At 39.2% G+C, this 15,825-nt stretch overlaps 2 protein-coding genes across 2 annotated transcripts; both read right to left on the bottom strand.

Moving 5' to 3' along the window:
* Positions 1-821: 821 nt before the first annotated feature.
* LOC146526393 (uncharacterized) lies at positions 822-2,072 on the bottom strand. The gene has a single exon (XM_085207191.1). It carries the CDS (start codon positions 2,070-2,072, stop codon positions 822-824), a length of 1,251 nt encoding a protein of 416 aa, XP_085063317.1.
* A 47-nt stretch (positions 2,073-2,119) lies between these two features.
* LOC146526392 (uncharacterized) lies at positions 2,120-5,002 on the bottom strand. The gene has a single exon (XM_085207190.1). It carries the CDS (start codon positions 5,000-5,002, stop codon positions 2,120-2,122), a length of 2,883 nt encoding a protein of 960 aa, XP_085063316.1.
* Between the last annotated feature and the right edge of the window lie 10,823 nt (positions 5,003-15,825).

Below are 15,825 nucleotides of genomic sequence, written 5' to 3'. Positions count from 1 at the left end.
TTTGTTCTAATGCGTCCAAAACCAGGTCGCGTCGTCAGCTATATAAAAATCTGTACGTGAACCGTACATGCTCCCGAGACAAGATACAAAAGATACAAATGGTGGATGGGCATCCAGTACAGCAAAACATATACAAAAGAAAATACGTTTGAAATAAAGTTTAAAAGAATAAAAGTTTAAAAGAATAAAAATTAAAAATAATTAATATGATTAGAAATACATCAAGAAAAAAATCACTTTGACATATCTTCAAAAGTAAATATTTTCGGAAGCTCCAGCGGTGTAGAATGCGTTGTTCGTCTTTCTCGCATTTCGATTTCTTCCTTACACTCTTTCGGTTCCTCGAACAATAGTGTTTCCTTAGCTTTCCTTTCCTTCTTTAGTTTCGTAATCCATCTTTTTATTATGAAATAAAATAGAAACGTAGCGATCGCTCCCAACAGCAAAGAAGTTACTGAGTAAAAGTATATATCGTGAGATGTGAAATTTGAGGTCACGGGCAAAGTTTCTTGCTGCTTTTGATAAGCTACTTGTCGTTCGACTTTTTTAAAATCTGTAGCTGGAATATCTAATTCCGTGATGTTCAACTGCACGGTCTTCCAACTAAGATTAAATATGTTGTTAATAGTGGAGTTTAGAGTAGGAATGGTAATATTTGCATTCATGTTCAATTTGCTTCCGAGGTGATTATACGTAAACAAAGTCGCGTGTTTTATCTGTAGTAAGCATTTAGGCTTCATTACGATGACTCCCGTCCCGTCAATGACCGCCGCCGCCGGCGTAACGTGATCGCCGCATATGACGCGCATCAGCTGTTTGTCTCACAATGTAAATAGCCAGACATTCGGTCTGTGTAGTTTTATCCACGTTTCTTTGCATTTTGTGTCCTCGATGACACACGATAATGATGTTTGTTGACTGAATACTTTCGCTTCACAGGGTGCATCCTTATTTTGTAAGCTGTATACAGGCTGGCTCGCAATACACGTGAATTCGTCTTCTCCGTAAGACGTGCAATGCTGTATATCTTGTTCTTTCAGCGTTATATATAAGTTTTTTACCAAGTTAATTGCGATGAAATCTGAGAAGATTTGTACCATTTTTAAACGACCTTCTCTTAGAAATGGAATAGGTATTATTCGATATATTCTGTAATTGTCATCACTCAGCAACGGAATGTGCAATTCAAAAAGTAAATAATTATCTGTGATTCGAGCCTTCACATGAATTAACTGGAAAATAGCTTGAAAATCTCGTTGTATATCCTTTATCGGTAAAGATAATCCTTGAGGTAATTTTCCAGATATAATGTTCAGTTGTTCGATCAGTTGAGACACGGGAAACAGATGCGTGTCGAGATGACCCTTGTAGATGTCCGCGAGAGCATTCATGAGTAGTTCTTGAATTCGATGTAATTCGGTTAAAATTAAAGATGACGTCACCGCAGCGGAATTGATATCATTTATTGTGTACAATATATGTGCTCTATTTTCAATTTTTGTAATAGCGCTGCAAGTTTGATTCATGTAGGCATTTATTGCTTGGAATTGTTTATCAATAAATGCAGTATTTCTTTTCACTAAGTTATTTTCGGCTTCAATAATAAGTGTTTGGTTCTTTATAAGTTGTAATAGGTAATTATCGTTATTTTGTAAGTTTTCAATATCTCTTTCGTATTTTTGAGCAAAATCTGCGTCTAACACCCCAAAAAGTGTTCTTGCTAATTTTCCAACTCCATCGAAATAGCCTCTCTTCTGCCGTGAATGCGATGACAATAACATTGTATTATATTCAAGTAAATGATGCAATTCATGACGTAATTGATTGACGACTGCTTCGCATGGCTTATACTCATGTGATATTCTCTGACAAAGTCTGTCCATCTGGTCAATATGAATGTTAATTTTACTCGAAGCTTCCCAGTATGATGTTAAGTTATAATAAATCAAAAGCGTCCATTCGTCATGTGTTAACTGTAGTTTTCCTGCCTCGTCGAAATACATTGGATGGTTATTTTGTATGAATGTGACCTCAAAGTTATTATTTGTTGGTGCTGAATTTACAATTCCCATTGTAGTTATCATAGTCATAAGGAATAAAGACAATAAATTTGCTTTCTTTATTTTTGTACAACCTCGTTCTCGTTGTTTTTTTCAGCTCCTACAAAATTTGTACCATTGTCTGAGTACATCTGTTTTGGTGTACCCCTGCGTGCACACATTCTTTTGAAGGCGGCGAGAAATGCTTGCGTAGTTAAATCCGAAACTAATTCAAGATGCACAGCTTTTGTAACCATGCAAATAAAGATAGCTATGTAGGCTTTGCATGTTTTGACTCCTCTTCCTTTGTTAATCTTCACATCTACGTGCCCGGTGAAATCTACACCAGTGTTTGTAAAAGGTCTCGTTGGAATTACTCTCTCTTTCGGCAAGTCTCCCATAATTTGTTCGTTCCGATGGGTTTTGAAACGATGACATCTTACGCACTGACGTAATTCTTTCTTTACTGTCCTGTTACCCCCAATAATCCAGTATTTAAGACGTATATAAGCTAAAGTTAGCCGAGCGCCGCCATGAAGAGTATTGTGATGTGCCTCCTGGATAATAATCTCCGTTAATCTTCCTGTAGAGGGAAGAATAATTGGATGCTTTGTTTCAGGAGGTAAATATGCGTTGATAAGGCGCCCTTTGACGCGTAATAACCCCTTTGCATCGAGAAATGGAGTCAACTTCAATAAGTTACTTTTCGACGGTATTATTCTATTCTTCTCCAAGTGTTCAATTTCTTCTCCAAAATATTCCCGTTGCACATTTTTAATAATTATCTCCTCCGCTTCAATAATTTCTGTTGCAGTTAAACACATAATCCTATTTTTATTTTTGTCACAGTCGGCTAAGTTATAATTAAAGTTTATTGACTTCTTGCGAATATGAATATTTATTATTCGTATTATCCAGCCCAGTACTCGAATTACGCGCTTGTAGCTGCTATATTTGTGTAATATAATGTTTACGATTTCACATGTTTTGTAAATCACCACGCAGCATTTTGTTGAATGTTGGCCATTGTTTGTTAAGTAGGTCATGTCTTGACAATTTTTTATACTATATGTTTTTAACCAGGCTGGCCCTTCCCACCAAAGATTGAATTTCTGAAGTTGTGTTGGGTACAGCCCTCGAGTGGCACAGTCAGCAGGATTTTCTTCCGATTTCACATAAGTCCATCGATTAGGTGATATTATATTATTTATTTCGGACACTCTGTTTGCAATATATCGCTCCCATCTGTTAATATCTCCTTGTAGCCACGCTAATACAACCTTTGAATCGCTCCAACAATGTATTTCTAGTTGATGATCGAATAGCGTCTTCTTGACCTTATCTATAAGCTTGGCTAGTAATAAAGCTCCACAAAGCTCCATTCTCGGTAACGATATTTTCTTATTAAGCGGCGCGACTTTTGTTTTCGCAGTAATTATGGTAATAGCGTAGGTATCATTTATAAGTTTCACTCGACCATATATGACGCACGCGTACGCCTTTTCGCTGGCGTCGCAAAAACCCAAAATTTCGAGATTTCTATTTGCACATTGCAACCCTCTCGGTATAGAAATTTCACTTATTGATGGGAGGTCTCTTTTTATTGTCTCCCACTCCATAGTTAGTTCAGAGGGTAGAGGTCCATCCCAGTCGATTTTACTGATCCAGATTTTTTGAAACAGTAATTTTGCTTTTATAGTTACCGGTGACAAAAAACCAAGAGGGTCGTAAAGCTTGCTTATCTCACTTAATAAAATACGCTTCGTAAGGTTTTTCTTTTGAGGTAAACTCCAGCTGTAGGTAAAAGTATCGTGAGTTCGATTCCAGTTCATACCTAACATTTTTGTGTTTGAGCTTTGTTCTGGGTTAAAGTTAAAGTTATTTTCTATGCTTTTTTGGTCATCTCGCAAATCTTCCAATATAGTTTTTTCATTGCTTTTCCATTTTCTTAAGTTAAATCCTCCTTTTTTCAATAATTTAATTAAGTTAAAAATCAGTTGCTTCGCCTCTTCCATATTATTGTGTCCATAGACCAAGTCATCCATATAAAAATAGTTTTGTAAAATTTTTACAGCCTCCGGATAACTATCTTTCTCGTCTACTGCCAGCTGATGTAAAGTTCGCATTGCTAAGTAGGGTGCACTTTTCATTCCATAGGTTACAGTGCATAATTGCCACTCCTGGAGAGGCTGTTCTGGGGAAGATCTCCAAATTATAGTTTGTAAATTTTGTTGTTGTTCCTCTATCCAAATATTACGATACATTTTTTCTATGTCCGCCGTAAAAACATATTTAAAAGTTCTCCAATTAATAAGTAGGGTGAACATATATTTTTGTAAGTTAGGACCGGAGTACATTAAATCGTTGAGGCTGCTGTTATTCTTCGTTTTATACGATGCGTTAAAAACTACCCTTAATTTTGTAGTGGTGGACTCCGCCCTCAGCACGCCGTGGTGAGGTAAGTAGACTTGACTCTTACTCCTCGTTTCTTCAGTTATAGGTTTCATATGACCCAGTGCAATGTAATCGTTCATAAAGTGTTTATATTCCTTAGATAAGTCGGAATTCCTCATCATTTTTCTTTCGAGTTGTAAAAATTGCGCTTGAGCCTGTGGCCTTGTAGCTCCTAAACACGTGTCATTAGTTAGTTTCATAGGCATCTGAACCACGTATTTTCCGTCGTCCAATCTTCTAGTAGTTGAGTTGTAAAATTCTTCACAGTATTGCTCTTCGTTTGTTAAAGTAGTTGAATGAGTGATTTCTTCAGTTTCCCAAAAACGTGACATATTCTCAAGGTCATTAAGTGTCACACAACAGTTAAAAGTCTTTACATTTCCACATAAAATCCAACCCACTTTAGTTTGTTGAGCCACAGGGAAATCCTTGTCCCCCCGTATGACTCCATTTAATAAAAGTTCTGAATATATGTCGGCACCTAACAGTAAGTCGATCTGGCCCGACATATTGAAATGTGGATCGGCTAGTTTTAAGTTTTGTATATAATTCCAATTTTCTATTGAAAAAGATGAAGTTGGTAGCTTGTTTATAAGTTTTTTCATAATTAACGTTTGTATGTTGAATTCGTATTCCGAATTAATCGATTTGCATTCTAAGTTAATAGAACCTTTGCAATTACCGGAAAAAATCGGTTTTCGCCACTTACCGCCCGCACCTTCCCGCGCATTCCCGCGTGTTGTATACCACCTTGAAGGCCCCTCGAAGCCCGAACGATCGACACCAGTTTCAACTGAATCCGAGCGGGGAAAACTGAAAAAATCGGTTTTTTCCACTTACCGCCCGCACCTTCCCGCGCATTACCGCGGGTTGTATACCACCTTGAAGGCCCCTCGGAGCCCGAACGATCGACACCAGTTTCAACTGAATCCGAGCGGGGAAAAGTGAAAAAATCGGTTTTCGTCACTTACCGCCGGCACCTTCCCGCACATTCCCGCGGGTTGTATACCACCTTGAAGGCCCCTCGGAGCCCGAACGATCGACACCAGTTTCAACTGAATCCGAGCGGGGAAAACTGAAAAAATAGGTTTTCGTCACTTACCGCCGGCACCTTCCCGCACATTCCCGCGGGTTGTATACCACCTTGAAGGCCCCTCGGAGCCCGAACGATCGACACTAGTTTCAACTGAATCCGAGCGGGGAAAAGTGAAAAAATCGGTTTTCGCCACTTACCGCCCGCACCTTCACCTCCCAACTTCGGGTTGTATACCACCTTGAAGGCCCCTCGGAGCCCGAACGATCGACACCAGTTTCAACTGAATCCGAGCGGTGAAAACTGAAAAAATTTGTATGGCTCGTAGTATAGTTGAGTTGAGATATAAACCACAGGATTAGCGAGTAAATCGTTTATTACTTAAGTTACAAAGTTTAAGTTGGATGCCAATCCGCGGTGAGAGCCGCCCGTCAACTGCGATGTTAATTATACGACTATTAATTTAAATATATTTTGTTCTAATGCGTCCAAAACCAGGTCGCGTCGTCAGCTATATAAAAATCTGTACGTGAACCGTACATGCTCCCGAGACAAGATACAAAAGATACAAATGGTGGATGGGCATCCAGTACAGCAAAACATATACAAAAGAAAATACGTTTGAAATAAAGTTTAAAAGAATAAAAGTTTAAAAGAATAAAAATTAAAAATAATTAATATGATTAGAAATACATCAAGAAAAAAATCACTTTGACATATCTTCAAAAGTAAATATTTTCGGAAGCTCCAGCGGTGTAGAATGCGTTGTTCGTCTTTCTCGCATTTCGATTTCTTCCTTACACTCTTTCGGTTCCTCGAACAATAGTGTTTCCTTAGCTTTCCTTTCCTTCTTTAGTTTCGTAATCCATCTTTTTATTATGAAATAAAATAGAAACGTAGCGATCGCTCCCAACAGCAAAGAAGTTACTGAGTAAAAGTATATATCGTGAGATGTGAAATTTGAGGTCACGGGCAAAGTTTCTTGCTGCTTTTGATAAGCTACTTGTCGTTCGACTTTTTTAAAATCTGTAGCTGGAATATCTAATTCCGTGATGTTCAACTGCACGGTCTTCCAACTAAGATTAAATATGTTGTTAATAGTGGAGTTTAGAGTAGGAATGGTAATATTTGCATTCATGTTCAATTTGCTTCCGAGGTGATTATACGTAAACAAAGTCGCGTGTTTTATCTGTAGTAAGCATTTAGGCTTCATTACGATGACTCCCGTCCCGTCAATGACCGCCGCCGCCGGCGTAACGTGATCGCCGCATATGACGCGCATCAGCTGTTTGTCTCACAATGTAAATAGCCAGACATTCGGTCTGTGTAGTTTTATCCACGTTTCTTTGCATTTTGTGTCCTCGATGACACACGATAATGATGTTTGTTGACTGAATACTTTCGCTTCACAGGGTGCATCCTTATTTTGTAAGCTGTATACAGGCTGGCTCGCAATACACGTGAATTCGTCTTCTCCGTAAGACGTGCAATGCTGTATATCTTGTTCTTTCAGCGTTATATATAAGTTTTTTACCAAGTTAATTGCGATGAAATCTGAGAAGATTTGTACCATTTTTAAACGACCTTCTCTTAGAAATGGAATAGGTATTATTCGATATATTCTGTAATTGTCATCACTCAGCAACGGAATGTGCAATTCAAAAAGTAAATAATTATCTGTGATTCGAGCCTTCACATGAATTAACTGGAAAATAGCTTGAAAATCTCGTTGTATATCCTTTATCGGTAAAGATAATCCTTGAGGTAATTTTCCAGATATAATGTTCAGTTGTTCGATCAGTTGAGACACGGGAAACAGATGCGTGTCGAGATGACCCTTGTAGATGTCCGCGAGAGCATTCATGAGTAGTTCTTGAATTCGATGTAATTCGGTTAAAATTAAAGATGACGTCACCGCAGCGGAATTGATATCATTTATTGTGTACAATATATGTGCTCTATTTTCAATTTTTGTAATAGCGCTGCAAGTTTGATTCATGTAGGCATTTATTGCTTGGAATTGTTTATCAATAAATGCAGTATTTCTTTTCACTAAGTTATTTTCGGCTTCAATAATAAGTGTTTGGTTCTTTATAAGTTGTAATAGGTAATTATCGTTATTTTGTAAGTTTTCAATATCTCTTTCGTATTTTTGAGCAAAATCTGCGTCTAACACCCCAAAAAGTGTTCTTGCTAATTTTCCAACTCCATCGAAATAGCCTCTCTTCTGCCGTGAATGCGATGACAATAACATTGTATTATATTCAAGTAAATGATGCAATTCATGACGTAATTGATTGACGACTGCTTCGCATGGCTTATACTCATGTGATATTCTCTGACAAAGTCTGTCCATCTGGTCAATATGAATGTTAATTTTACTCGAAGCTTCCCAGTATGATGTTAAGTTATAATAAATCAAAAGCGTCCATTCGTCATGTGTTAACTGTAGTTTTCCTGCCTCGTCGAAATACATTGGATGGTTATTTTGTATGAATGTGACCTCAAAGTTATTATTTGTTGGTGCTGAATTTACAATTCCCATTGTAGTTATCATAGTCATAAGGAATAAAGACAATAAATTTGCTTTCTTTATTTTTGTACAACCTCGTTCTCGTTGTTTTTTAAGATTTTCGGTTTGTATTTCTTCTTTGTTACGTAAATTTGTTTGCTGCGGCAATGGTGACAGTTTTGTTATAGGTCGTTTCAGTAACCCCTTTTTTGTTTTAATGGTGACTACTCGGACCCTGTCGTCAGCGCCTTTATGTAGCTCTATAACTCTTCCCATGGCCCATCTTCCAGGAGGTACGTGTTCATCCTTCACCAGCACCAGATTTCCTTTCTCTAAATTTTCTCTAGTTTGTTTCCACTTGCTCCTTACTTGCAGTTGATGTATATATTCATTTGACCAGCGTTTCCATATGTGTAAGTTCATTTGTTCTATCAATCTCCATCTATTTCTTAAGTCAATTTGATTAAGGTTTTCTTCTTCATGTGGTGGAGATAATAAGGAACCACCGATGAGAAAATGACCCGGAGTGAGATATTCCAGGTCTTCCACGTCTTCCGTTAATGGACAAAGCGGGCGTGAATTTAAACAGGCCTCAATTTGAGTTAGTAAGGTATAAAATTGTTCATAAGTCAGCTTCTGCTCTCCTAGAACTCGTTTTAAATGATATTTCATTGATTTAACGGCAGCTTCCCAAAGGCCACCAGCTGTTGGCCAAAAAGGTGCGTTAAAATGCCATTGAATCTTCATGTTACTCATTTCATCATAAAATTCAGATGAACGGAAAGTGTAGGTTCGATCAAATTTTTCTTGAAGTAGTTTAGCAGCTCCTACAAAATTTGTACCATTGTCTGAGTACATCTGTTTTGGTGTACCCCTGCGTGCACACATTCTTTTGAAGGCGGCGAGAAATGCTTGCGTAGTTAAATCCGAAACTAATTCAAGATGCACAGCTTTTGTAACCATGCAAATAAAGATAGCTATGTAGGCTTTGCATGTTTTGACTCCTCTTCCTTTGTTAATCTTCACATCTACGTGCCCGGTGAAATCTACACCAGTGTTTGTAAAAGGTCTCGTTGGAATTACTCTCTCTTTCGGCAAGTCTCCCATAATTTGTTCGTTCCGATGGGTTTTGAAACGATGACATCTTACGCACTGACGTAATTCTTTCTTTACTGTCCTGTTACCCCCAATAATCCAGTATTTAAGACGTATATAAGCTAAAGTTAGCCGAGCGCCGCCATGAAGAGTATTGTGATGTGCCTCCTGGATAATAATCTCCGTTAATCTTCCTGTAGAGGGAAGAATAATTGGATGCTTTGTTTCAGGAGGTAAATATGCGTTGATAAGGCGCCCTTTGACGCGTAATAACCCCTTTGCATCGAGAAATGGAGTCAACTTCAATAAGTTACTTTTCGACGGTATTATTCTATTCTTCTCCAAGTGTTCAATTTCTTCTCCAAAATATTCCCGTTGCACATTTTTAATAATTATCTCCTCCGCTTCAATAATTTCTGTTGCAGTTAAACACATAATCCTATTTTTATTTTTGTCACAGTCGGCTAAGTTATAATTAAAGTTTATTGACTTCTTGCGAATATGAATATTTATTATTCGTATTATCCAGCCCAGTACTCGAATTACGCGCTTGTAGCTGCTATATTTGTGTAATATAATGTTTACGATTTCACATGTTTTGTAAATCACCACGCAGCATTTTGTTGAATGTTGGCCATTGTTTGTTAAGTAGGTCATGTCTTGACAATTTTTTATACTATATGTTTTTAACCAGGCTGGCCCTTCCCACCAAAGATTGAATTTCTGAAGTTGTGTTGGGTACAGCCCTCGAGTGGCACAGTCAGCAGGATTTTCTTCCGATTTCACATAAGTCCATCGATTAGGTGATATTATATTATTTATTTCGGACACTCTGTTTGCAATATATCGCTCCCATCTGTTAATATCTCCTTGTAGCCACGCTAATACAACCTTTGAATCGCTCCAACAATGTATTTCTAGTTGATGATCGAATAGCGTCTTCTTGACCTTATCTATAAGCTTGGCTAGTAATAAAGCTCCACAAAGCTCCATTCTCGGTAACGATATTTTCTTATTAAGCGGCGCGACTTTTGTTTTCGCAGTAATTATGGTAATAGCGTAGGTATCATTTATAAGTTTCATTCGACCATATATGACGCACGCGTACGCCTTTTCGCTGGCGTCGCAAAAACCCAAAATTTCGAGATTTCTATTTGCACATTGCAACCCTCTCGGTATAGAAATTTCACTTATTGATGGGAGGTCTCTTTTTATTGTCTCCCACTCCATAGTTAGTTCAGAGGGTAGAGGTCCATCCCAGTCGATTTTACTGATCCAGATTTTTTGAAACAGTAATTTTGCTTTTATAGTTACCGGTGACAAAAAACCAAGAGGGTCGTAAAGCTTGCTTATCTCACTTAATAAAATACGCTTCGTAAGGTTTTTCTTTTGAGGTAAACTCCAGCTGTAGGTAAAAGTATCGTGAGTTCGATTCCAGTTCATACCTAACATTTTTGTGTTTGAGCTTTGTTCTGGGTTAAAGTTAAAGTTATTTTCTATGCTTTTTTGGTCATCTCGCAAATCTTCCAATATAGTTTTTTCATTGCTTTTCCATTTTCTTAAGTTAAATCCTCCTTTTTTCAATAATTTAATTAAGTTAAAAATCAGTTGCTTCGCCTCTTCCATATTATTGTGTCCATAGACCAAGTCATCCATATAAAAATAGTTTTGTAAAATTTTTACAGCCTCCGGATAACTATCTTTCTCGTCTACTGCCAGCTGATGTAAAGTTCGCATTGCTAAGTAGGGTGCACTTTTCATTCCATAGGTTACAGTGCATAATTGCCACTCCTGGAGAGGCTGTTCTGGGGAAGATCTCCAAATTATAGTTTGTAAATTTTGTTGTTGTTCCTCTATCCAAATATTACGATACATTTTTTCTATGTCCGCCGTAAAAACATATTTAAAAGTTCTCCAATTAATAAGTAGGGTGAACATATATTTTTGTAAGTTAGGACCGGAGTACATTAAATCGTTGAGGCTGCTGTTATTCTTCGTTTTATACGATGCGTTAAAAACTACCCTTAATTTTGTAGTGGTGGACTCCGCCCTCAGCACGCCGTGGTGAGGTAAGTAGACTTGACTCTTACTCCTCGTTTCTTCAGTTATAGGTTTCATATGACCCAGTGCAATGTAATCGTTCATAAAGTGTTTATATTCCTTAGATAAGTCGGAATTCCTCATCATTTTTCTTTCGAGTTGTAAAAATTGCGCTTGAGCCTGTGGCCTTGTAGCTCCTAAACACGTGTCATTAGTTAGTTTCATAGGCATCTGAACCACGTATTTTCCGTCGTCCAATCTTCTAGTAGTTGAGTTGTAAAATTCTTCACAGTATTGCTCTTCGTTTGTTAAAGTAGTTGAATGAGTGATTTCTTCAGTTTCCCAAAAACGTGACATATTCTCAAGGTCATTAAGTGTCACACAACAGTTAAAAGTCTTTACATTTCCACATAAAATCCAACCCACTTTAGTTTGTTGAGCCACAGGGAAATCCTTGTCCCCCCGTATGACTCCATTTAATAAAAGTTCTGAATATATGTCGGCACCTAACAGTAAGTCGATCTGGCCCGACATATTGAAATGTGGATCGGCTAGTTTTAAGTTTTGTATATAATTCCAATTTTCTATTGAAAAAGATGAAGTTGGTAGCTTGTTTATAAGTTTTTTCATAATTAACGTTTGTATGTTGAATTCGTATTCCGAATTAATCGATTTGCATTCTAAGTTAATAGAACCTTTGCAATTACCGGACAATGACCCGATACCTGACACGACAGCGCTCATTTTTCGCCGCGGTAATCTGAGAAGTTGTGCGGCATGCTCCGTAATAAGGCTAACTTGTGAACCTTGATCAAGTAAACCTCTTATGTTGATATAATTTCCATCGATCGTCTTCACTTTTAAAAGTACAGTCGCTAACAAAACTTCTTTTTCCTCATTAGTAATATTGTTCACAGCATGTGATGTAGATGAAGTCGATAGTGATTTATTTATTCGGTGCTCGCTGCTGCTAGGTTGCTGAGGTTCCACATCATGCATGAGAGTATGATGTGACATATCACATTTTTTGCACCTTTTTTGCGAAAAACATCGCTGTTCTCCATGACTGTACAAACAATTCGGACAAACACGTAAATTGCTTACTGTGTTTTTGCGTGCATTTCCATTCATTGCAAGAAATTTGTCACAGTTCATCAACACATGGTTTCTTTTGCAAAGCGGGCAGATTTTTGTTGTGGCGAAGTGTGTATTTGCCGTCTTTTGAAACTTATTAAAGTACGATGACCTCGGCGTATGATATTTATAATTATTATTGCGATTTGTTGATATATTACTGAAGTATTTATTTGGCGGTGTATATTTATTTGACGATGATTTTTGATGATTACTTCCTTGTAATGCTTCCAAAGCCATAAATTTCGATTCTAAAAAGTTTGTAAATTCTTCTAAATTTGGAAAATCTCTCGGTTTCTTGAGGTCTTTGATGTATTCGTTGTAGGTTGATTTGTCCAGCTTTTGCATCAATAAATGAACAATAATCGGATCCCAATTGGTTATATCCAAACCAATATTACTAAGCCCGTTTAAACATTCTAGCATGACGTCATGTAATTTTCTTATGCTGGCCGCGCTTGCTTCTTGTATTGAATTTTGGTTCAATAATGTATTTATGTAAGATGTAAATAAAAGCTTTTTGTTGTCATAGCGATGAGTAAGAATCTCCCAGCAAGATGTGTAGTTTTCAGCACTGATCCCGAGATGTTGAACTAGTTTCTCCGCTTCGCCCTTGAGTTTAGTTTTAAGATGTTGCATTTTTTGAGCATTAGACAACATGGGATTGTTATGCACGCTTTCGACGTAAAGATCTTTAAATGTTAACCACTGGTTATAGTTACCATAAAAATCCGGTATAATAATTTTCGGTGTAGCCCTTTCGTAGTGTGAGTTGTTCCAGATATTATTTTGCAGCTTCTTACGTAGATTATCGTATATATTTTCTATATTTTCATATTTTTCTCTGTAAGTTGAATCTTCATCCCTTGATATATAGTCGAGCTCCCAGTTAGTTTTTTCGATTTGATCCCATTTTATTTTCAATATGTTTAAGTTATCTTCGAGTTCCCATTTTTCCCTCATTGCATCACAGTTAATTTTCCCCACAGTCCGCTCGAAAGCTCGAAAGTTACAGAATTGTTGCCGTAAAAGATCTTGTTGTTTTTCAGTTGACTCGTTGGTTTCCCGCGGAGATGCGTGAAATTTAATATCTTCGAAATAAAATTTCGACTTGCTCTCTTTGCTCTTTTCAGGTGACGCCGAAGGAGTATTTTGAACCTTACTTGTAGATGCCGATGGTAGCTCCGACTTTCTCTTCAGTATGTCTTGCAAAATATCTTCGTACATCCTCTTCGTTTTGTTGAAAACATCATCGTTGAAGTATTGAATATCCGTTGTTTCACTTTTTTCCAGTAGCTGATGATTGTATACAAATTTCTCCCAGTTTGAGTTCAGACGAGAAAGACGATCTTCTAAGTAAGCCAAAGTCTTCCTGCTTGCACTATCTTTCTTATAGTTGTTGTTTATTTGCTTCAGTTCTCCAAAAATAATTTCTTGGCGGCTAATGATGTCCTGGACGTTCTGAGCCATTGTTGTTTGCAGTTGTAGATAAGTTATAAAGTATTAAGTTAAGTTTGTTGTTGATACCGTAGAACTGTTTCGTCACAGTGTAGTTAGTTCAGTTTAATCCCGAAATTTTCCCGCAGATCTTGATTTCACGAAGGTCTCCTTTTCACCAAATTTTATAAGCTCGAAGGATTAATTTCGCGATTTTGAAGCTTGAAGGACCAAATTCCGAGATCTTGTAACTCGAAGGACCAAATTTATGTATGGCTCGTAGTATAGTTGAGTTGAGATATAAACCACAGGATTAGCGAGTAAATCGTTTATTACTTAAGTTACAAAGTTTAAGTTGGATGCCAATCCGCGGTGAGAGCCGCCCGTCAACTGCGATGTTAATTATACGACTATTAATTTAAATATATTTTGTTCTAATGCGTCCAAAACCAGGTCGCGTCGTCAGCTATATAAAAATCTGTACGTGAACCGTACAAAATTGGTTTTCGCCACTAACCGCCGGCACCTTCCCGCGCATTCCCGCGGGTTGTATACCACCTTGAAGGCCCCTCGAAGCCCGAACGATCGACACCATTTTCAACTGAATCCGAGCGGGGAAAACTGAAAAAATCGGTTTTTTCCACTTACCGCCCGCACCTTCCCGCGCATTCCCGCGGGTTGTATACCACCTTGAAGGCCCCTCGGAGCCCGAACGATCGACACCAGTTTCAACTGAATCCGAGCGGGGAAAACTGAAAAAATAGGTTTTCGTCACTTACCGCCGGCACCTTCCCGCGCATTCCCGCGGGTTGTATACCACCTTGAAGGCCCCTCGGAGCCCGAACGATCGACACCAGTTTCAACTGAATCCGAGCGGGGAAAACTGAAAAAATAGGTTTTCGTCACTTACCGCCGGCACCTTCCCGCGCATTCCCGCGGGTTGTATACCACCTTGAAGGCCCCTCGGAGCCCGAACGATCGACACCAGTTTCAACTGAATCCGAGCGGGGAAAACTGAAAAAATAGGTTTTCGTCACTTACCGCCGGCACCTTCTCGCACATTCCCGCGGGTTGTATACCACCTTGAAAACCCCTCGAAGCCCGAACGATCGACACCAGTTTCAACTGAATCCGAGCGGGGAAAACTGAAAAAATAGGTTTTCGTCACTTACCGCCGGCACCTTCCCGCGCATTCCCGCGGGTTGTATACCACCTTGAAGGCCCCTCGGAGCCCGAACGATCGACACCAGTTTCAACTGAATCCGAGCGGGGAAAACTGAAAAAATAGGTTTTCGTCACTTACCGCCGGCACCTTCTCGCACATTCCCAGACACCAGTTTCAACTGAATCCGAGCGGGGAAAAGTGAAAAAATCGGTTTTCGCCACTTACCGCCCGCACCTTCACCTTCCAACTTCGGGTTGTATACCACCTTGAAGGCCCCTCGGAGCCCGAACGATCGACACCAGTTTCAACTGAATCCGAGCGGGGAAAACTGAAAAAATAGGTTTTCGTCACTTACCGCCGGCACCTTCCCGCACATTCCCGCGGGTTGTATACCACCTTGAAGGCCCCTCGGAGCCCGAACGATCGACACCAGTTTCAACTGAATCCGAGCGGGGAAAACTGAAAAAATCGGTTTTCGCCACTTACCGCCCGCACCTTCCCGCGCATTCCCGCGGGTTGTATACCACCTTGAAGGCCCCTCGGAGCCCGAACGATCGACACCAGTTTCAACTGAATCTGAGCGGGGAAAAGTGAAAAAATCGGTTTTCGCCACTTACCGCCCGCACCTTCACCTTCCAACTTCGGGTTGTATACCTCCTTGAAGGCCCCTCGGAGCCCGAACGATCGACACCAGTTTCAACTGAATCCGAGCGGGGAAAAGTGAAAAAATCGGTTTTCGCCACTTACCGCCCGCACCTTCACCTTCCAACTTCGGGTTGTATACCACCTTGAAGGCCCCTCGGAGCCCGAACGATCGACACCAGTTTCAACTGAATCCGAGCGGGGAAAACTGAAAAAATCGGTTTTCGCCACTTACCGCCCGCACCTTCCCGCGCATTCCCGCGGGTTGTATACC

The sequence above is a fragment of the Heliconius melpomene genome, unplaced genomic scaffold (assembly GCF_056956725.1).
Source record: "Heliconius melpomene rosina isolate 202511_hmr_F unplaced genomic scaffold, ASM5695672v1 ptg000056l, whole genome shotgun sequence".
NCBI lineage: Eukaryota > Metazoa > Arthropoda > Insecta > Lepidoptera > Nymphalidae > Heliconius > Heliconius melpomene.
This window is presented reverse-complemented; position numbering and strand designations above follow the sequence as displayed.